The sequence below is a fragment of the Sprattus sprattus genome (genome assembly GCF_963457725.1).
Source record: "Sprattus sprattus genome assembly, chromosome: 3".
NCBI lineage: Eukaryota > Metazoa > Chordata > Actinopteri > Clupeiformes > Clupeidae > Sprattus > Sprattus sprattus.
Genome location: NC_137922.1, coordinates 35,375,961 through 35,398,460, shown reverse-complemented (window position 1 = coordinate 35,398,460; position 22,500 = coordinate 35,375,961). Strand labels below are relative to the sequence as shown.

Genomic DNA, 22,500 nt, shown 5'->3' with positions numbered 1-22,500 from the left:
ATTGCTCAGCTGTCAATGCTGGTGGAAATAATAATATATGAAGGGATTTCAGGTAGAGGTCTACACACTCCTGCACAGATTTCAACACGGCTCAGCAATAATCACGCGTCACTGAGCTTTCTCCAAAGGGATCAATGTCAGCTAAATAAAAAAAACTTCCAAGGAAGACATGAATCTCCATCTGCTGCGTGTTTCCGTTGAGCGCTTGACATGGAGTCCTCCCCTGCCGAGTCCCGCCGTGTTTTAATTAGCAGCCGCCGCTGTACCCGCTATCCTTGATTTCTCTGCTGTAACATCTTGGCGGCATCCGTGCTGAAATGACAGCGGTGTTAATAAACCACAGAACGGCTGTAGAGGAATGTTAGACGACGAAGAAAGAGAGAGAGAGGTTTAGGGAAAGAGCAAGAGAGAGATGCTGACGATTTGTGAATGTTGTTCTGCATTTATGTAGTAGTAATTAGGATGCAGAACTTTAATACAGTCATTAGCATTACCCATTACTACCTAAGTGACAGGGTGGGGAGCAGGCTAAACATGCACTGCTGTGAAATCATCAGTCTCTTGTACACAGGAACCCCCTCTCTCCTAGGGAATTTGAATCAAGTGCGTTGTTAGTGAGGACTTCTCCGCAAGGCTGGTACTGTCATATTGACATGGACAACCTTGACAAATACAGATGTGCCACCATACGGTGCTAAACAAATAGTTATATGTCAAGATTGCCAGCTGGTGCTTCAGATGATCCTGCAATATAAATCAGCAAAGAAACCATATACTGTACAACACAATATAGAATTACTATATACAGGCTATTCAATGTATGCTTTTAACCCCAATGTCATGGGATTGATTGATTAAAGCAACTTGTGCTGAACTACACCTCTATGCCACACAAATGGGTGTGTGTGTGTGTGCGTGTGTGTGTGCGTGTGTGTTTGCGTGTCTCTCTGTGTGTGTGTGTGTGTGTGTCTGTCTGTGTGTGTGTGTGTGTGTGTGTGTGTGTGCGTATGTGTGTGCGTGTGCGTGTGCGTGTGTGTTTGCGTGTCTGTCTGTGTGTGTGTGTATGTGTGTGTGTGTGTCCGGGGTGAAACTGGCAGTAGGTGTGAAGAGAATCAAGCCCTTTCTCATGTCCTCGTTCTGTAAATCATCATGGAAATGTGACCAATGCCTCTGTCTGGTGTCCTTCTCCCCCACAGAGGGGGATGACCATGGAAGGCATGCCCATAGTGAATGGCGCAGGAGGGGCTCACGGCGGGGACGACTATCAGCACTGGATGGAGAGCAAGGCTGCCCAGGCCAAGGCTGCCAGCGCGCAGGCCCACAGGCAAGGGGCCGAGGTCTACTCCAACACCCTGCCTTCCCGCAAGGCTGCACTCACCAAGACCAAGACCCCCATTGGTAAGTGTCCTCCAAAACCAGGTTTGGGTCAACATGGGTTTCCCATCATTCCCCCATCATTCAGTTTTGAAGTAGATTTATGTGCCATTTGTTGTTCCTGTTGTGCTTCGTGAAATTTAAACCATGTCTGAGTTTACATTTCCTGTACCATACATCCCCCTCCCAGCAGAGCAGGTCTAGTTATACATTACCTTAGGTATCAGCTGGTCAACTTAGTCAAGGATGTTTTTAGCCTTGCGGACATAAAGATCCAGGAAATCAGCTGCACTTAGCAGCATAGAGCTGTCACTGTTTCTTTTGTGCAATCGCAGCAGGACAAGAATAATAAGGGACTAAAAAGAGGACAGTGCCAGTGAGAAAGAGGGGACAGGTTTTTAAAAAGGATCGCAAAGCGGGAGAAGGACGAAGAGCTGCCTTGTGTAGGGACATTTAGGATACCTCTGCAGTTTGCTCTGGACAGCAGCAACACATACATAGTTGCATCGCCAGCATTGACAAGCAGGTCACATGTTGACGTTTAACAGCTGCTGTCAGATATATGTAAGGGTTAATACAAAGTGGGAATGAAAGATTAGGTCCTAAAATGATCACTCATGGAGGTGGTCCCTATAAAGTTGTGGCGTGTTGTAAAAGATGTTAAGGGAGATGGCTTAGAAGTAGCGCCTTCCAAATGGACAGAAATGAAAACAACATGACCTGTGCAGGCAATGGTAGACAGTAGAGGTGTTTATAGCACTCTGTGTAAAGCATTACCGCCACCTATAGACATTTAGTAGCAAACCACTTGCCGTTTACAAATAACAGCTGGTTGAAAAACCTACTTAGATAAACCTACTTAGATATCCTAGAAGAGCTATCCTACACTTGTCTTGAACATTTGATTAAATGTTTATTGTATTTAATCGTAATAATGGAACATTAACATATCTATGTAAGCAAAATAAACAAAAAACAATGAATGAAATGTCAATTTAATCACCATATCTTTAAAGGACCATTCGACTAATACTACTACTAAACACACACACCCACACTCATACTCTGAATGTTTCCCTCTTCTTGTTCCTCTCCTTAGCTGAGACCCAGACACTGCCCCGGTCCAGTTCCATGGCCGCTGGGCTGGAGCGCCAGGGTCGGACCCGGGTGCAGTCCATCTACTCGCACGCGGCCGGGGACAACAGCACCCTGCTCAGCTTTAGCGAGGGCGACGTCATCACACTTCTGGTGCCAGAGGCCCGCGACGGCTGGCACTACGGAGAGAATGAGAAAAACCGCATGTGCGTTCATTTCCTAATCTGAGATATAATCTTAAACATGGATTTATAGATTCTTTTTGGTTGATTGTAAAGACTCAGCATCAGTTAAAACACATTATTTGACTCTCAAAATGCTTCTAGATCTATTACAACAGTGCCATTTGAAGGGATTGTTCAAAGGCAGCATGTTCCACAGTGGGGCCTGGACATATTTTTAATAACAGCTACTAATTAGCTATGCCAATTAGATTTTGTGACCTCAAGTATGTTGTCCACTGGGACTAATTTACCTTGAAAAAAAACCTCCAGATGTATTTAAAGACTCGTACACGTGTACACAAGGGAGCCAGACAGTAGCTATCAAGCAGGAGCGGCTTTTTGATTGATCCTGCTGAGGGAGGGATTCAGATGGGCCTTCCTACAAGCAGCATGTGGCCCAGTGACATTGATTATGGTTGCTGAGAGACAACCATTGTTGACAGCTGTTGTATCTGGCGGGGGTGTGGAGAATAGGGTGGCTGACGACTGTCTGGTGTTTCTGTGTGTCCCCCATCAGGAGAGGCTGGTTCCCCTTCTCATACACACGAGTCATCGCCGAGCCAGACCCCGCCACAGCACCCCGACACTTACAAGTCCGGTAAGGAGAGAGTGTGTGTGTGTGTTTGTGCTTGTGTTTGTGTTTGTGTTTGTGTTTGTGTTTGTGTGTGTGTGTGTGTGTGTGTGTGTGTGTGTGTGTGTGTGTGTGTGTGTGTTTGTGTGTGTGTGTGTGTGTGTGTGTGTGTGTGTGTGTGTGTGTGTGTGTGTGTGTGTGTGTGTGTGTGTGTGTGTGTGTGTGTGTGTGTGTGTGTGTGTGTTTGTGTGTGTGTGTGTGTGTGTGCGCGCACATAGTTTTAAAACGGGTATCATAAAATAAAAAATTCTCTGCATTCAAGTGTGGTATAGTTTTTGTTTTTCTTGATGTTGCCCAGTTTCCTTAAATGTCCTTTGCTTGTCCGTATGTGTGTGTCATTACCCTCTCCCCAGCCTCCAGCATGGCAGAAGCAGCAGCACAGGGAACCTTCTGGAGAGGGACGGTGTGGCGATCCCGGTGAGTGACTACGGCATGTCTGCCCGTCTGATGGCACACGGCTCACAGCAGAGCAGGGCCCATGGCTCACAGCAGAGCATGGCACACGGCCGCCAGAGGCCCTACAGTGTCGCAGTGCCCACGTACTCACAGGTCAGTAACACACACACACACACACACACACACACACACACACACACACACTCCCATAACCACTCTCACCTGTTCACCTGTTCACATGGTCACGTCCTCGTGTGGCCTATATGAGAATCACCCTCGCATGGGATTAACACTCCATACAGTGTTAAAATGTGGACAGCCATGGCCGTCCTCTGACTGCAGCCTTCAAGAACGTTCTGGGGCATTAGTTTACGTAAACATGGATCAGTTCCCCCTCTCTGCTTCACACCCTGAGACTGTGTGTGTGTGTGTGTGTGTGTGTGTGTGTGTGTGTGTGTGTGTGTGTGTGTGTGTGTGTGTGTGTGTGTGTTTGTGTGTGTGTGTGTGCTGCTTAGATGACAGAGCCCAGATTGCGGAGGACAGCTTCCCGCTCTGCTGCATACATCCCCTCGAGAGGCGGCTTTGACAAACACTCAGAGATAACGGAAATCGAGAGTATCTAGCTCGCTCTGGTGTGTGTGTGTGCATGCGTGTGTGTGTGTGTGTGTGTGTGAAACTGAGGCATTTGTTATGTAACAGTAGGCCCCCTACCCATATCCCATTACCGCTGCATATCCTCACACTTATACACACTCACACACACACACACACACACACTCACACACACTTTCTGTCCCGCCCGTCTCCGCCTTATGTTAAATGGCTAAGGTAGTGGAGGAGGAAATGGCCCATCCTGCCCTCTGTTCCTGCGCTTAGTGACTCGTCTCACTTAAACATCCCAGAGCATAGGCTCTTTCGAAACCTGCAGTGGCCTGGAGGACTTCCACAGCCCCACATCGCCATCTACTGGTGACAACAGTAAATAACTCATCTAGGAGTGCTAATGTGAAATCAATGCACACATTCAGTCATAATCTACTGAATGTAAATGTGTTGAAAATTTTCACTGCACAGCCCTATGCTTATGTAATGTATGTTATATAATTACAGCATCAAGCACAGGAAGAATACGAAGCCCGTTTCCCTACGAGGTAAGTTTCAGTCTTATTACATATTCTTCTCTCTTTAAAGGGCAATACTTCTATGAGCCCTGAACTACTGTGGTTATATTTGATAATGATGCTGACTCAACTTGATTAATTTTGAAAAAATCAATATAATATGGTATCTAGATGAAAAAAATCTAGGTTTCTGTTGGCTTGAGATTTCTGCCCTCCTTTACCCCTATATGATTTATTTTCTTATTTTAAATTGCTTTATTTATTGCTTTGACTTATTTGACCCAAGGCATGTTAGGCTTTACAGTAAAATCTACAACTCTCGACTCTCACAACAAACAAGTTGGTTTTGTTTACTGCCTACAGCTGGACCAGCAGTCCCTAAAAACTGGGGGGGGAAGTTTGTGGACCCAGAGCTAAAGAGTGATTTAAAGGTGGGCAGGTTACCAGCTGGTACACCCAAACCCATAGCAGAGCGTCTGGGCTCCCCACACCCTCGGTGTGAGCCCTCCGCCTGGATGGGTTTGCCTCCATCTGCCGGTCATGTCTTTTAGAAGCCTATAGGTGAAGCTTTTAGGTGAAGCTTTTTGTGTGCCACAGCAGCTCCTTGGGTAGTTTCTCCCAAAGATTCCAATGAAGGGAACCCATTTTGTCTGTCAAAAGCTGCTGCAGCCATATTTTTTTGCTGTTGTTGGAGGGGTAGAGGATGGAAGGGGGGATGCAGTGCTCTCTGGGATTGAGCCAATGACAGAGATGGGGAGCGGGCTGAAAGATTTAAATGTGCTCCAGCGTGGGCTCAGCGCCAAGCCAATTAATTTGACAAAGTAGGAGCTAGTGTGCCCTCCGAGAGGCCAGCCCCAGCCCCAGCCCAACTCACCCCCGCCTCCCCGCCCCTCCCCAAAAGGAAATGCTGCAGCAGTGTATGTATGCATTCCGAGGCAGTGTGTTCCTGCAGGCAATGCCTTGGCACACAACATGCCAGCGAAGAGCTGTGTGTGCGTATGTGTGTGTGTGTGTGTGTGTGGCAATCTATGGGAGAATTTACCTCAACTCATCTGATTTGGCATTGATGCATTTTACTTAATGCAAAATTCAAATCCAGAACTCCTTCCCTGGCAGCGTTTGAATAGATAGTAGTAATTTTTTTTGTCTAACTCTTTTGTTCTCTTCGTTTGTTCTGCCTAATTTAATTTGTCTGATTTTTATTATCTCCTCTTCTGCTTGCTCTGCTCTCCCTTCTGTTTTCATTTAAAAATGGTTTAAGTATTATTTTACGCATTTTAAGTGTAGACATTTATACAGATGTAGTTGTCAGTTTCATAAGCTTCAAATAACTACATTACCCACAATGCATTTTGGGCTCTTTTTTAATCATGTGGGAATGACTGCTGATTGAACCCCCTTAATGAAGGTGGTTATGATAATGGAGGTCCAACGGACAGTTTTACCTTTCTTTTTTCACTGGTGTCCCTCAGCTAATTCTGCTCCTGTGTATCTCTGAGTGTTGTTCCTGTGCCCAGACATGCTGTAGCAGCCTCTCCTTCTGTTTGTTCCACAGTGCGGAGGTCAAATTGATTTCGACAGTCTGAGGACTAAGAGAGAGAGAAAGCAAGAGAGAGAGAGAGAGAGAGAGAGAGACAGAGAGAGCGAGAGAGAGACACAAACAGACACAGAACACAACCCTGCGATAGGACAGACCCTCCACCTGCCACCTGCCACCCTCTTCCTCCTCTCCTCTCCTCTCCCACCTCACCTCACCTCACTGCTATCCATCCCTCCAAGCTGGTTTCTGTTCACTCGTTCCTCTAGTTTCTAGTCTCTCTCCCCCTCCTCCACGCCACCCACCCACCCTCCACATTCACCTGGTGCTCCTTCACTGGGCAAGCAAGCCAAGCCCAGCAGGCAAGGGAATGTTGCTGGTGGAACCAGAACACTGAATGCAGAACCTACCATAGCAGTCAGCAGAACCCTCATGGTCCAGTAGAACCTTGCCCGACCCGAGGACTGCTGTTTTTTTTTTAAATAAAAAAGATGAAATGACCGGAATGAACTGGTTCCTGAGGAATCTGTTTTTCTTTCCTGCTTGTCTTTCATGCATGCACATGTTTGTACGGACATGGCAATGCCCTTATATGGACCGATAAAAAACAACAGAGAACAAGGACTGTATACAAGAATGTATTGTTTATGTAAAGAGGCTTTATGTCACATGTTGTGAAATGACTCCAAGTGTAATGATCTGTAATAATTACTTTATATTGCAGTATAAAGTTGTATACTTGATATGGCAATATAAACTTTTTTTTTATGAATACAACAACTACAATTAATTCCAGCAATTGTTTAGAAGGTTGCACATCACAGAGAACACTTGACTATTCCTCATAGGATGATCATTACGTTTCTCCAGACATATTTATTTAACTTTTTTGCTTCAGATGACAGCAATTATGGAGTTACTCCTCATGATACCAAGGAGAGGGGAACATCTTTGACGTGTAACTTTATGGGTCATGCATTAAAGAAAAGACATACAGATTCTCAGGTGCTCTGTACCCAGATACTGGTATCAAATGTAGATCATGTTGCCAAAGCAACACCCTCCTCTACTCCACTGCACTCAGATAATGTTAGCAGATGGGATTTTGTTCTCGCCAGTCACACTGGATCAGAGTACCACTTGTCACTATTATGCTATAACAACTTTACATTAAATATACGAATACAAATATTTGAACAACTTTGAACACATATGGTGCAGTACTAAGTTGTGAGTGTAACTTTAGTATTCAGTTTTTCAAATACACTATCTGTTGTACATAGTTGTATCAGTTTTGTCAATAATAAAAAACATATTTGAGTGCATTGCTACCCTTGGACCATATGGGCATACCTTTATGCTAACAGTGGCCCATGTATGTAATTTCATGATGAAACATAACTAGTAGTTATAGTGGTTGTTTTTATTTGTTGGTTCAGTAGCCCTTGCAGGGCACAATAATTTATCAACTGTAGATTGCTTTGAAGAAATCACATAGACAATGTATATAAACCAATGGCAATAATAATATAAATTGGACCAAATTTGCTTTATTTTTCATTTATTCTGTGACATTTTTTGCGAATGGAAAAAAAAATGTGCAATATGTGATAGGTAAGTGGTTGATTTTCTTAATCACTACCTTCACGCTTTTTTTTTTTTTTTTGGGAGGCATTTTGTTCATGATTCATGTCACCTAGCTTGCTGGTGCTACTGTCTCTGATAAAGAGAGGGAGGGCACACAGAGAACAGAGGCCAGTAAGGAAGGTAAAAGCATCGCTTATAGTCAGTGCTTAATCAGTCAGAGTCCAGACCAGGAGATTAGAAGGCTGTATCCCAACTCCCCCCACCTCTGCCTGATAACCCCCACCCTGCCATCCCCAACCTTTCTGATGTTCCTCAATCGCAGGCATCACTCACTCACACACACACACACACACACCTACACACACACACACACACACACACACACACACACACACACACACACACACACACACACACACACACACACACACACACACACACACATTCATACACAATGGGGTCAAAAATGATGTCCCTATTTTCAAAGATATAAAAAAATAGATACCCTAACCCTTCAAAAGTTCTTGAATGTTTCATCCTCTCTCTCTTGCTTTCTCAGATTGTATGTGTATGGTATGAGAATGTGTGTGTGTGTGTGTGTGTGTGCGTGCATTTGTATGTGTGAGATAATGTGTGTGTGTGTGTTTGCATGTGTATGTGTGAGATAATGTGTGTGTATGGTATGAGAATGTGCTTGTGAGTTCATGTATGACTGACCCAAATAATTCCCTCCAACCCAACCCCAACCCCTCTATTTCTGTTTCAATGAATTCAGAGACAAAAGCAAAGCGTCCAAGACTGGAAGCTGTCAATGTTTCTTCTTTGTCCATTAAAAACTAAAAGCCCCAAAGGTAATGCCGTTCCCCATCCTGCACCTCCCTGTTTCACCTTCTTTTTGGGAATGCACACCTTTTCTCTGTTGTAAAGGTCTTGACAATGTACATAAGAGCTACAATAATAACATTATGACTGATTATTATTAGTACTACTGCTATGAAACGCATGTGTCTGAGGAGACTGCAAAAAACAGTGTGACATTGTACCATGATGACCGCAAAATGTATGGTGACTTTCTACTTCTGAAAATCAAAATAAACCTTTCTTCAGACGAGAGCTCTGCCGTCCCTCCTCTCCTTCTTCCTCCTCACCTCACTTGTCCTCGGGGTCTCTCTCCGCCTTTAAGTCTCTTCCCGTCGAGACGGCTGAGGTATTATCTGACAGACTTTAGTTTTACATCGCTGTTTATATCTGTTCACTTGGCAGGGACACGTCATTTTGGAAGGGGTGCAGTAGAAATGATTGTCAATGGGTAGGCACTGATGGAGATCTGCTTGACTGCACAGGGCTGCCAAACTCCATGATTAAAGTGGTCCAGCTCTCTCTCTCTGATATAGTCACTTTGGCCGTGTCACCACTTTTTTTTTTACCAGATGTAAAAATATGCATTCAAAAGAAATTACATTACATATGCAGCATATAGGTCTCATGGTCAGTCTGTTCTCAGTTAGGAAGCATGCAGTATACAGTTCTGGTTGGATAGCACAGTGTCTGGATGTTTCTTTCAAGGGTAAACTAAGAAGCAGGATGGAATTTTGATTCCAGAAACCCAAAATACAGTGATTGTGCAGAATAGTTTTTGAATGAGCTAGAGGCACGTGTTTTCTTTTGTTTTTATTTATTTTTGCCAAAAAGAACAGTGTTAATTGAATGTTTTTGAAGGGCTATGCAAAGGTGTATTTCTTCATTGGTAAATGCTGGCCCATAGTGTTTCAATGTATGAATAAGTTACAGGTAGTTATGGTAACAGGTAAAAAAAGGACAAAAGGTACTTAAAGGACATTCCCTCACACACACATCATCCTGGTGCTGGGTACTTAAAGGATAGTCCCTCACACACACATCATCCTGGTGCTGGGTACTTAAAGGATATTCCCTCACACACACATCATCCTGGTGCTGGGTACTTAAAGGATATTCCCTCACACACACATCATCCTGGGGCTGGGTACTTTAAGGACATTCCCTCACACACACATAATTTGGTCACGCCCTGGAAACGGACCACGAGTAGGAGAAAGTCATCCTCTCGGAGCTTGCTGCATGCACTCATACAATGCATGGTAGCACATTTAGAATGTACTGTTTGACCCTTCACCTACAAACTGTGAGACCCGTCCCCTGAACCTGCTCTCCTAAACCCACCTGTCCTCACCCTATCTCACCCCAGCATGCAGGAGAGTGAGTATGGACTCGCAGCAAGCCACCCATGTGTTATTGCGTGTTTCTGTGTGAGCACACACATGCATGTCTGTGTGTGCGTAGATGTTGTGTGTGTTTTTTTTATTTCTCAAACGGTGCGTACACCGGCCTGCCCGCCTGCATCATTGTCTGGATGAACTTCATGCGAATTAATTGACTGACATTTTTCCACGTGATTCTCAGTATGACTGTGGTTTGTTTGTTGTATTTGTACATTTCTATTACCGAGTTGTTTTGAGGTCATCTGATGGTAGTATCATTGGTTGTTGATAAGTCATTATATACATATCTATATGTAAATACGTTCTAACTACCAGACATGTTTCTGTGCATCGTTATGCTTAACTGTCTGTGTGCGTTTGTTAATGTCTGTTCACATGCAATTTATGTTTGCCTACTGTATGTTCCTTAGCAACGTCTTGCCTGTATCTGGACTGTTGAAGTGGTTGGAATGTTTGGTTTGTTCTGGTCTGTCATTGGTCTACCTTGACAGCATTGCAGATGTTTGTACTAAACCCCCAGATGTTTCCCCCCTTGCAGCATGGACTCAGACTTAGCCCAGTTATGAGTGAACACACCTTCACATAGCTGTAAGTCATGTGATGCACCGCGTTCAACTAAAGATCATATCTCTTTTAACGCCCGTCATTCCATAGTCCTCGAGCATGCTCCTGTTATTCATTTGGTCATGTATTTAATCATGCATTATCTATCCCATATCTCATGTCTCACCTGTTCTTCTTTCATCCTGTGGTTTGGAGCAGCATCGCCTCTTAACAACCGTTAAGTCAGTGTGACGTTCTGCTCTTAATTGTAGGGAGAAAAAAACTGTTCAGCCTTGCTTTGATCTGTTGGAATGCCATCCACTTTTCAGACTCCATGATTTTATCGTTTATTTATTTATTTGCATGTCATCCTGTGACTCTTCCTAGCTGATCTCCCAGCCCTGTCTGCATGTTTCACATCCCTGTGAGACTTGAGAGTGAATTGTTTAAATTTTCATCTTCTATGACTATAGATGTACCTACCTTGCTTTTTCTAAACTAATGACCATCTCTCTCTCTCTCTCTCTCTTTCTCTATCTCTCTTACCCTCTGAATACCCCCCATCCCATTCCCAACCATCAACCTCCAACACTCTATTCCCCTATACCACACTCTCTCCGCCACCAATACCCACCCACCCTCACTCCCACCCTACAGCCACCGCCACCAGCGTGGCCGAGCTTCAGGCAGAACTACGAGACCCCGGGCAGCCTCCACCAACAGCTACCCCTCTCCTATCCTCTACTAGGACCAGCCATCGGAGCTGCCCCCTCTCCCAGGAAAGACTTTCCCCCAGCAGAGGCTGGGCTCAGGGATACCCACTGCGCTGGACGGACTGACTACAGCCTGGGAGAGAGAGGGGTCTTTACCAGACGTTGACCATGGGGAGAGAGTTGGATGGGACCACAGTAGCTGACTGGGGTCAGAAGACCATCCTGAACTCCTGACGTCTCCTTATTCTGGCGTCTCCTTCTATTTCTTTGTCATTCTAATTTGAGGTCTGAATTAGCTGTAAGGACCGCAGTTGCGTAAGGGACTATCATTGTGTAAAGTGCTTCAGTCAATTAAGAAAAGATTCTAAAACACTTGTGAAAGCCTTCTATGAAACATCATGTAAAACTTCTGATGGATCAGTATTTTTGACTATACTGTGTACACTTACCTATGCATTTGACTCACATTTGATGTATGGTGATGTATAGTATTACATATTTTAAATATTTAGTGACACATTTAGAGGCTACATTTTCTGCAAATGTGTAAAAGAAAATATAAGCTTATGTATGAATTTACAGCTTTTAAATAAGAAACTACAATGCTTTCTCTGTGACTATTTTACATTAGACAAAGCAAAGGACCCGTGACTTAACACTGTCGAAAGAGAGTGCATTTAGACCTTAAGATCTTAAGAATAGAAATCATAACGTACAGAAGAAATGTTCTTTAAAGCAACAATATATATGGTGCTCAATGTAAATAGAGTCACATAGTTTCCCAAAGAATTTCAGTAGTTCCTCATGCTTCAGATTCTTACATACATTGTATTCATTAGAGCTGTTGTGATTTTTTTGTGTAATCTTGGTATACGTGAATAACAAAGAAATTCATTGTGAAATAATTAATTAATTGCAATTCATATTTGTGCATTAATGTATTGTCGGGGGAAGTGATATTGTGTGTGTGTGTGTGTGTGTGTGTGTGTGTGTGTGTGTGTGTGTGTGAGAGAGAGAGAGAGAGAGTGTGTGTAGGAGTTTGTAAAAGAGGGGACTCAACAAGAGATGAGAGCACATACAGTATATTGTGAGTAAAGACTTGAGAGTGTGAGTATGTGTGTGTGTTTGTGTGTGTCTGTTAATAAAGCACAATCTGTTAAGATGTATTTTCAGATTTTCTAATATTTTCTATGTGTTTTTGCTCATCATTGTAATCAGTTCTCTCAATGTGTATCTCTTTTGAAGAAGCACTGCCTGTACTCGAGATACTAATAAAGGAAAGGTCATGCACCCGAAAGGTGGAATTGAAAAGTCAATACCATTCACTGTTTGACAATGTGTGGAGTTTAAATACATGTCTCCTTGCAATGGATCTTTTAAGTATAACTTGATTTGTCTGAAAGTAAACTTTATATGATAATTTTACATAAATGTGCAACACATCTGCAATAATAGGACAGAAACATGTCAAATTTAATTTATTAACCTTTGCCGTATAGATACAACAACTTCATCATGTGACATACATACATTAAGGGAACACAACGTTCCTCCTCTACTTTACAGCATTCGGACCCACCTCCTGTTTGAACAACCAACTTTTAATGGTGCAAGACCACTGCCAATCAAACTGTCTCCATGACAATCACTCAGTGTCCCACCCCATACATCCAAACCCTTGTCAAACTAGCGTTGTGTGTCACATGACCTCAATACATCTCTTTGGCAGCAAATATACATAAAGATATCATCCTTAAATCCCCTGCTTTGTCTCCTAGTTAACTCAAGAGTTGTGTCTGAAAATCATTCTGCAAGATACAAAAATAGTAAGAAGAGAGAGAGCGAGCCTTCTAGAGGGTTCTACGCTAAACTAATACACAAGATAGAAGCAGCATGAGGCTAACAAACAATGGACAACACAGAGCGTAGAGAGTAGTCTCTTATTTTGTTTCCTTTCTGCTTGGCACGCCGGCTACGTAAAAAAAAAACAAGCTGCAGCTAGCAGACTGGTAGACGATACATTTAACTGTACACTGTTTGTCTAAGAAGCATCTTGTGAGCGACGCTGGTGCACACAGATGGATGGGGAATAAGAACGTCTGTGTAATTACAAGAGGGTGATATGTGATACAAATATTTTAAGAGATACTAAAGGCTTTACATCACAGCTCTCCAGTGTCGTAACACATGTTATAACAGTGTAATAAGCACGTTAAGTCCCTCCCTGCGTTTCAGTGCAATGCAGTTCAATTGCATTGCATATTTTTAAAACTATAAAGTGAACACAATGTAACCCTGCATACTTATAGTGCTTATAACACTGCATTTTGTAGATATTTACCAAAATAGAATCAAAAATAAATTAACAAATGCCATTATGGAATATGTTTTAAGGAAAAATACTCCTTGATGCAATCAGGCAGCTTTCTGTTGTGAATACATATTTTCTCTTCATTACTGATGGCTTCTTAACTAGATGATAAATATAACACATTTGTTTCTTCATTCAACATTACAAATTACATGTGAAAGGCTTCCTTCTTTAAAAATACAATACTGATCAACAACCTCTATGGCTAACAATTTTGTACACCTCACTCAACTAATAACCCCCTAACCTCTCCAAAAGGTTTCGGATTATGCGTACAGCATTATGATCTCAATTGTCCCCTCAGTATTTGAACTGCGTCTTGGGTAATATACTGGCAGTCAAAATCAGACGTGGTATTTACTGTGATCAGGAAATATGTACTCATCATGAAAGGTAACGTTAAATCTGGTTAAAACTGGAAAATCTCGAAGCAATTCACTGTGTGCAATCACGACTGTGATTTAAATGAGAATAACAAAGGAATGTAACGAATCAAATAAATAAATATAAATAAATAAATAAATAGATAATTATTTGGTAAATCAATGCTGAATACAGTGTACGTCTGAGAATTCATTGAATACATCATTTTACATACTGGGGGTTAGCCAGACTAAAGAATGCTGCATCATCCTGGCACTTTTGCTACTTCCTGGTTGATGGCCAATCACAAGGCAGCTGTAGGTTTCCTTTGAACTAATATTATTACTCTTCAACAATTATTTACCATCCCCCTTGCCCAACATCCAGTCCCAAAACGATGACAATCTGCTTTGAATATGACAATGAAGCTAATTCGGCATTGTTCTTTTTTTTTATCAATGACACAATTATGGAGTAACAATGTCTCCCAACAAATGTCCGGGAAAAAGATAATAGTACACCACTTCGGCTTTGATACAGTTCTGTTATTGTAGTCCTCCTCTCCAAGCCGTGATTTAGTCCTGCAGAGCACTGATAAGGGCCTGAATCCATCCTAAACATCCTGATTAATCCTCTAAGGTCATCAGTACAATGAGGCCATGGCAAAACAAAATAATTGTTTTCTTTTTTTTTCATCAAAATGGTTTTTAAAAGGCCCCTGTTGTATGCAGACTCCTGGTTCAGATTTCATCCATCTACAGATACGAAAAACTACCAATCTGTGGTGTTAATACTTTTTCTTCATATTGACTAATACTACTTTTTCTTCATATTGACCTTGTTCATATTGGGACCCTGATTCAAAACAAACAGGGTTGATTTCAGTAGTCTTCTGACGTTAGGAGGCACTGTCTTAAAAGGACATCAGGGCATGTTTGCTGTCCTGATACCTAAAAACATACAGAAAGAAAAAACCTGAAATGGTTAGTCCAGAAACAAGGGCCGATTCCTGGGTCCCTTACCACAGCTTCAACTTATTCTTTTTCTCCATCCTCACTGCTCCCTGTGCAAAAATACAAGGGGGATGGGGAAGGAAATAAATACCATTCAAATCATTATTAGTGCAGCATACTAAGTATAGCAGAGCTAATCAAGAGCATTTTAATTATATTTCTTTCAATCAGGTGTAATTGGGGAAGGGAGAGATAGAGGGAAGGCAGGGTAAGGGGGCTCCAAGTGCAGCATTAGGAATCAAAGAACAACCTCATACTGCAAATCCATTTATGAGACAAAGATAAGCTTAGGCAATAATGAAAATGTTTAGCCAGTGATTACATCCAGGATAAAAGAATACATTTCAAAGTTGGAAAATAAATACCAGGAAATACATTACTGAGATGAACCACTCACATTTACATATTTACATTTAGTAGTTTAGTAAATGCTTTAATCCACATTGACATAAAATAAAACACCACCAGCCCAGTTGGCACTAATAAAAGCTTGTTAACATTCTAACTGGTGTTATTTGGCAATATAGTTGGTACTGTAATCCTGTGAAAGCCTTTCTATATTTTCACGGGGTGGTCCGACCCGAACCATAGAACGACATATAGCATAGCCTGGACGGCTAATGGTACGACAGGTGTTTATCTGTTCTTCACATGACAATATACCATCAAAATTTATTTGAAGATAATGCCAAACGAAGTTGCCTATAACATACCCCAGAGAGTGGCAAGCTCTTGCATAGAGTTAAGTAAACAAGATCAGATGGGATACACTACTGAAATGCACTACTGATGTTATTGATGAAGAAGCTCACCTCCTGCGGATTCCATGTCCGAGTCAGTGACATGCGTGATGGAGAAGCGAGAAACAATTGAGGGCGAGACAGTGAAGCGGGAGTATTGAATAGTGGGCTTGGTCTCCATGGTGACAGGTGGCAGTTTGGGAGGAGCTTGCTTGGGTTCTGGGGCGGGCTTTATTGCAGAGGTTCCGATGGGTAACAGGGGGAAGTCATCCTCCCACTCAAAGCCAGCACCTTGGGGAAGAGCAGAGAGACATAGAGTATTAAGTCTTAAATGAGTATCCAGCACCTTCAAGACAAGAAGCAGAAAACGAAGAGGAGAAAAAAGACTGAAGGGACAGATAAAGAAAGAAAGTTAGAGAGGGAGGCATAGGCAGACATAATTGATCTCTTGAGCACAGCACTACTTGCAAGTGCCACTATTTACAAATATGTGCCTGTTATATAGACTGTATAGTTTGTGTAAATGATGACGCTGTTCTTACTTTCTTCTGATACGTTCCCATCCGAGGAGTCATCAGAGGCATTGACCTTTTCTTGTGAGTGGGGCTCTGCACCCCGTGACCCCTTCTTACTGGACTCGGCCCCGGGAGGAAAACCTTGGTCTGCCAGCTCCCGTGTGGGGCTCTCCTATGATAAGGAAATAGTCAAACATGGTGAATAAAGTACACTACTTTATATACCTTAAATGTGTATATATGACTCCAATATGTTCGTACTGTATATATGTTTACATACCTTATATGTGTATGTATGACCCCAACATTTATACCTTTATATACCTTATATGTGTATATATTATTACCAACAAAACATCTACACATGTGCTGTCTCTGTACGGTATGTCAGAGTGACAATGGTAACTGGTAAGTGACTAGTATTGGTTGATTACACTTTGTCTCCCATCATATGGTAGCCATACCATGGTAGCTGTGAGGACAGCTGTAGTCACTTTAATTCATTTTAGTGAATTAATTGGTTGATAAAGGTAATAAGTGAGAAACTGTGAAATGTATTATTCACCTGGTCAAACAAATAGACAGTGACATCATCAAAGAAGGACACAACCTTCTTTCTGGCCTCTGGTTCGTCGATGGATGACTCCATCACTAGGGTGGTCATCTTCAGCAGGCTGCGGAGGTTATGGGCATCGCTGCAGTCACTAATGATGATGGGAATTGGGTGGCTCTCGTCCTCACTCTCCTCGCTTTGCTCCTGCACGCTATAGGTCCGCAGCTCCTCATCGGATTCATCGCTGTCATCGGAGTCAGCGTCTTCCTCGTCTGCCTCCTCCCCGTCAGCAGGTGACACTCGACCCTCAAGAGGAGAATGGGGTGGAGGAGGGGAGGAAGCAATCGTGGAGATCTTAGAGTGCACCTCCTCTCCTTGTTCTTGACCAGTTTGGGGGGTTTGATCCTTCTTACAGGAGGTATCTGGTGAACCGCTGTCCTCCTGTTCATGTTCTTTAGGTAGTTTGACTAGTGAGGCGATGTTTGAGACTCCTGCTTCCTCATGTTCCTGCTGCTCTTCATATTCTTCCAGTTTGATACTAGAGTTAGATCCAGTGGCACTGTTTGTCTCATTGGAACCAAGGGGTGGAGATGGAACCTCGGGAATCTCTGTGTGTCCAGTTTCCCTGGAGACCTCGTCGCAGGAAAATGTTTGGGTACTAGTCAATCCCTCTTGGTCTGCAGACTGTTCAGATGCCACGGTCTCTCCCAAGACTTCAGTCTCAGTTTCTAGTACTTCATCTGGAAAACACTCTGTCTCTGCTTTCATCTGGCCTTCCTCTGCAGAATGGGCTGGAGTGGTAGAGCAGGGGGTTGAGGCAGATATCTTGTCCTCTGTGTCGATCTCTAACTGGGGAAGAAGACTCTCATCTTTGATAGGATCATTATCTTTGCTCTCTTCCTGGGAGGCATGCAACTTCTCTTCCTCTCTCTCTTCATGTTCCTCTGATGGATTGATCTTTAAATCTTCGATCAACTCAACCGGTTGAGTCTCAAGCTCCTCCTTTTTTCCCTTCTCTTCTCCCTCGTCCCGAGCTAGTTTTTCATTCTCTGCGTCGTAGTCTGAAAAATAAGCAGAATCTCGGTAAGGGTTGTCCTGACTAAGAGCGGTCAACCCTCCCTCACTGCTCTGAGAGGCTGACAAAGAGGCAGAGGTGGCTTCAGCTTCAGTTGGCTCCTCCTTCTCCTCATCCACGCTGGCTGAGATGGTTGGTTTCCCCAGGGGCTGGACAAAGGCTTTGGGCTCCTGCGATTCATGAGGTTCCTTGAGTACAAACTCAGGGGACTCATTATTCTCTGTGTCGTAGCCACTGTCCATGGCTTTAGGGGAGCTGGACGGGTGAGAGGCAGGGCTGAAGGCTTCGCTGGAGCCTGTGGTAGAGGGCAGGTCGATGGAGTCCATAGAGTCTGGAGTGCCCACCTGTTTCTGGAGGGACTTTAGAGCAGGGGAAGAGGTGTCGTAGTCGCCCGCCTCGACGTAGTCGACAGGGAACTCGCCAAAGATTGCTGAGGTGACATCGGTGATGTCGTCATCACTGCAGTCATCGATCTCCACCAGGCTGACGCTGGAGTGTCCCCGGTCAATCCCACTGTCCGCCGTCCGACTCACTTCTGAATTGGGTTCTGATTGGATGACTGGGGCAGGGCTCTGTTTTGATTGGATGACTGTGGCAGGGCTCTGTTCTGTTATTTGGCTGGTGTTGATCTCCACAGGTTTGGACTCTTTTGGTGCGATCTCTTCCTTGGCACTTTCCTCTTTCTTACAGGACGAATCCTCCACAGTTATTTCCACATATTGCTCTGTAAGGTCATACTGAGTTGACTTATTTGCCTTTGAGGTCAAATCGGCTGATAGTTCCTTTATTTCTTTCTTGCCTTCGCAGGGCGCTCCAATGATCTTCTCATAGTCATTGATGTAGCAGTTACTCACAACTGCACCAGTGAGAGGATCAATGAAGTGAGGGCTCTCCACAACTTGGCAACACTCAACAGGCAATACCTTGTCTGGCACTGTCTCATGGCATATATAGATGTACGGATTGCATTCCGCAGTTACCAGTGGATGATGAACCCCATGTGCAACACAGCCACTGTCCTTTGCAGTGGCCTCTAGGTAGTCTATGGGTTTAGGAGGGTGATGGTAGGCTAACTTTTGCTCATCCGACCAGCAATCCTCAACATCTGTTGTGGGCATGGTATAGTGGAAATCCATGTAGGCATCCTGTTGTCGACATGAACCCTGTCTCCGGCACAAAGTAGCACTGTTGTTGGGGTGGCTGGACCAGCCGTGAGCCTGCCTCTCAACAAACAGATCTTCCTCATCATCCTCCTCCTCACTGTCGCTGTCCCTGTGGCGGAGGAAGAGTGCTCCCTCTGACTCTATGTCGATGCTGACCTGGTGAGAATTGGGCATGGTCTTCCTAAGGGAACCCATCATGTCATAATAGCCTCCGGTGACATTCTTCCCAATGATGGAGCCTTGACTGGTCTCCAGGTAGGGGTCGCCGTAGCCGTGGCGGGGGCTGTCAAGAGAAGGAGGAATCCCAAGAGGGTTCTCCAGCTCTCCCAGTGCCCGCCTCAGGCTACGGGACCCCCAGCTCTCCTGGAGGGGTGGCTCTGGAGGCTTCCCAATAATATAGCCATCCATTGTTATGGGGGGTGAGTGTTCATAGTAGTAGCCCCCATCTCTGTCCTTGTAGGAGACATAATGTCCCGACTCCCAGGGCCTCCCCAGTGGGCTGTCGTTGGACACCTGCCCAAGCAGAGGCTCCATGGTTAGGGACAAGGCAGGGCTTGTGTTGTCCGAATCATAGGCACTGCTTTTGTGGACATCCGCAGCCCAGTAGGAGTCTATGGGCTTGACCTCCGCAGGGCAGGTCATACATTCTCTAGAGTCTCCACTCCCTGTCAGAAAGCTCCTATTGCTACCACCAAACTCTGGGCTGTAGCTGGACATGGTGTAATCTATGTCAACATTGCAGTCCATTGGCTCCTCAATGCGGATGTAATACTCACTGCTCACTGAAGGGCTGTGGGCACTCAACACAGGGACTGTCCCCGGAGCGTGAAGCTGCTTGGGCTCATAGTATGACGGTGTCACCCCAAGGGTGAGCCCATCCATCCCACAGCCACCTACCATACCCCCTGGTGGGTAGTATATCTCCTGGCAGTGTGGATTGCCCTGTCCCAGGGTGCCTGTGGATGAAGAGTGGTGATACGACTGCTCGGCCCGTGCCTGTTCCCACTTGTACTCGAAGTTCAGCCCATGACTTGTCTCCGTCACTGTCAGAACGTCATCGCCGGAATCGGAGTGGTAGTTGTCGCCCACCGAGAACTGCTCCAACAAGGGGAAGGATGATGAGGCGGACGGGGCCATCTCCAGGGACAGCGCTCCGGCGCCGTGCAAGCTGTGGTGCCCGGTGTTGGGCCGCATAGAGGTCCAGCGCCTCTCGAAGTCCTCCTCGGCCTCGCTGGCACATTTGGCACACAGGTAGTTTAGCAGGAGGTGGACCTCTTCAGCGTTGGGTCTTTGGTCCGCCTGGAGCCAGCAGAACTGCATCACTTCGTACCTGGTGTTGTGGAGAACAAACAAAGCCCCCATGTCAGTAATTTACACTCAAACGTGCAAACACACACACACACACACACACACACACACACACACACACACACGCACACACACAAACACACACATACATAAACACACCCTGTTCTTGACAGAACCATCAGAGAAAAGAAAAAAATGAGATGCTGGGAAATGAACATCGATTAACTGTAGGAATACAGGAAATGAAAGCCAGCAGCATTTGCATAATTATCGAAATCCATACGGAAAATGACTGCATGCTCTGTGTCTCTGCAGAAAAATGAGGCCTAACAGCATTCTCATCTCCGGTAATAATGAGATTTCATCCTCATTATTTTTTCATTCGGGCCAAACATTTGTGTTGGTGTGTGTGTATGTGTGTATGTGTGTGTGTGTGTGTGTGTGTGTGTGTGTGTGTGTGTGTGTGTGTGTGTGTGTGTGTGTGTATGTCAGCTCTTTTTTGACAGGAGGAAACACACAGGCCCTGCAGGGCATTGCAGGAGCAATGAGCACAGGAGTCAAATGAGGGCAACAGAAAGAAAGGAGGAGGGAAAGAGTGGAGAGAGAGCAGTGGAGGAAGAAAAAAAAACACAGAAAGAAAAAAGGAAATGAAAGTGTGAAGATGAGGAGAAAATTCAAGAAAGAGCCAGAGAGGGGACAAAATCAGGTTAAGGCTGAAAAGAGGATAAAAAAGACTGTGACATCAGACAGAAAGATTGACTGACAGGAAGCAGAGTGGAGAGAGAAAGGAGAGGAGACAAGAGTGTGGTGCTGTATAAGAGGGGGAGAGCACAGATCAGCCGAAATGAATGGCATTAAGAAAGAGTAGAAAGAGAGAGGAGAGGAGAGGAGAGGAGAGGAGAGGAGAGGAGAGGAGAGGAGAGGAGAGGAGAGGTTGAGGTTGTGTATCAGAATAATTGAAGTACAGAACAATGAGTGGAACCTGAGTGGGATCAAGACATGGAGGAGGAGTGCAGATTTGGTCAGGGACATGAGGGGGAGAGGAGGCAGCTGTGCCCAGATCAGATCAGCTCAGCTCACCAGCGTTCCGCCAGAGGGATGGTGAGAAGGGGTTTGGGCAGCTTGAGCTGCTGCTCCTTCACGGTGTAGTTGAGCACCTGGCGGTCAGAGTAGAGGCGATAGGGCTGGGTCCCCAGCTCAAACAGCTCCCAGATGGTCACGCCCAGAGACCTGAAACACAGGCAGCCAGCTGAAACACCTCATGGAACAACACAGGTGGGCAGCACATGGTCAGCACTGGTGGGCAGCTGAAACACCTCATGGAACAGCACAGGTGGGCAGCTGAAACATCTCATGGAACAGCACAGGTGGGCAGCTGAAACACCTCATGGAACAGCACATGTGGGCAGCTGAAACACCTCATGGAACAGCACATGTGGGCAGCTGAAACACCTCATGGAACAGCACATGTGGGCAGCACATGGTCTACTCTCCTGTTACACTTCTCATGGAGATACCTTTGAGCTCAGCTCAGTCCACATGTACAGAGGTACAGGCAGCTATAGTCTGTATATTCTCTCTGTATACTCTTTACTGATATCCTGTTTCTGTATATTCGCTCTGTATATACTCTTTACTGATATCCTGTTTCTGTATTCTCTCTGTATATTCGCTCTGTATATACTCTTTACTGATATCCTGTTTCTGTATATTCTCTCTGTATATACTCTTTACTGATATCCTGTTTCTGTATATTCTCTCTGTATATTCTCTCTGTATATACTCTTTACTGATATCCTGTTTCTGTATTCTCTCTGTATATTCGCTCTGTATATACTCTTTACTGATATCCTGTTTCTGTATATTCTCTCTGTATATACTCTTTACTGATATCCTGTTTCTGTATATTCTCTCTGT

The 22,500-nt window shown here is 44.4% G+C and overlaps 2 protein-coding genes across 2 annotated transcripts in view; one reads left to right on the top strand and one right to left on the bottom strand.

Annotated features, from left to right (window-relative positions):
• Positions 1 to 6,427, top strand: part of baiap2b (BAR/IMD domain containing adaptor protein 2b) — a gene marked incomplete at both ends in the record, with an annotated part of 48,102 nt that extends 41,675 nt beyond the window's left edge. The window contains 5 exons of the mRNA XM_080835461.1: positions 1,197 to 1,398; positions 2,474 to 2,675; positions 3,211 to 3,291; positions 3,678 to 3,873; positions 6,359 to 6,427. Coding sequence (XP_080691587.1) covers positions 1,197 to 1,398; positions 2,474 to 2,675; positions 3,211 to 3,291; positions 3,678 to 3,873; positions 6,359 to 6,427 — 750 coding nt within the window. The remainder of the gene's footprint in view (positions 1 to 1,196; positions 1,399 to 2,473; positions 2,676 to 3,210; positions 3,292 to 3,677; positions 3,874 to 6,358) is intronic.
• Positions 6,428 to 13,005: 6,578 nt separating this feature from the next.
• The window catches only part of aatkb (apoptosis-associated tyrosine kinase b), a gene marked incomplete at its 5' end in the record, with an annotated part of 57,953 nt that continues 48,458 nt past the window's right edge, over positions 13,006 to 22,500 (bottom strand). The window contains 5 exons of the mRNA XM_080835460.1: positions 13,006 to 15,279; positions 16,042 to 16,260; positions 16,512 to 16,656; positions 17,050 to 20,605; positions 21,664 to 21,813. Of these exons, the coding sequence (XP_080691586.1) occupies positions 15,251 to 15,279; positions 16,042 to 16,260; positions 16,512 to 16,656; positions 17,050 to 20,605; positions 21,664 to 21,813 (4,099 nt within the window). The 3' untranslated portion in view covers positions 13,006 to 15,250. The remainder of the gene's footprint in view (positions 15,280 to 16,041; positions 16,261 to 16,511; positions 16,657 to 17,049; positions 20,606 to 21,663; positions 21,814 to 22,500) is intronic.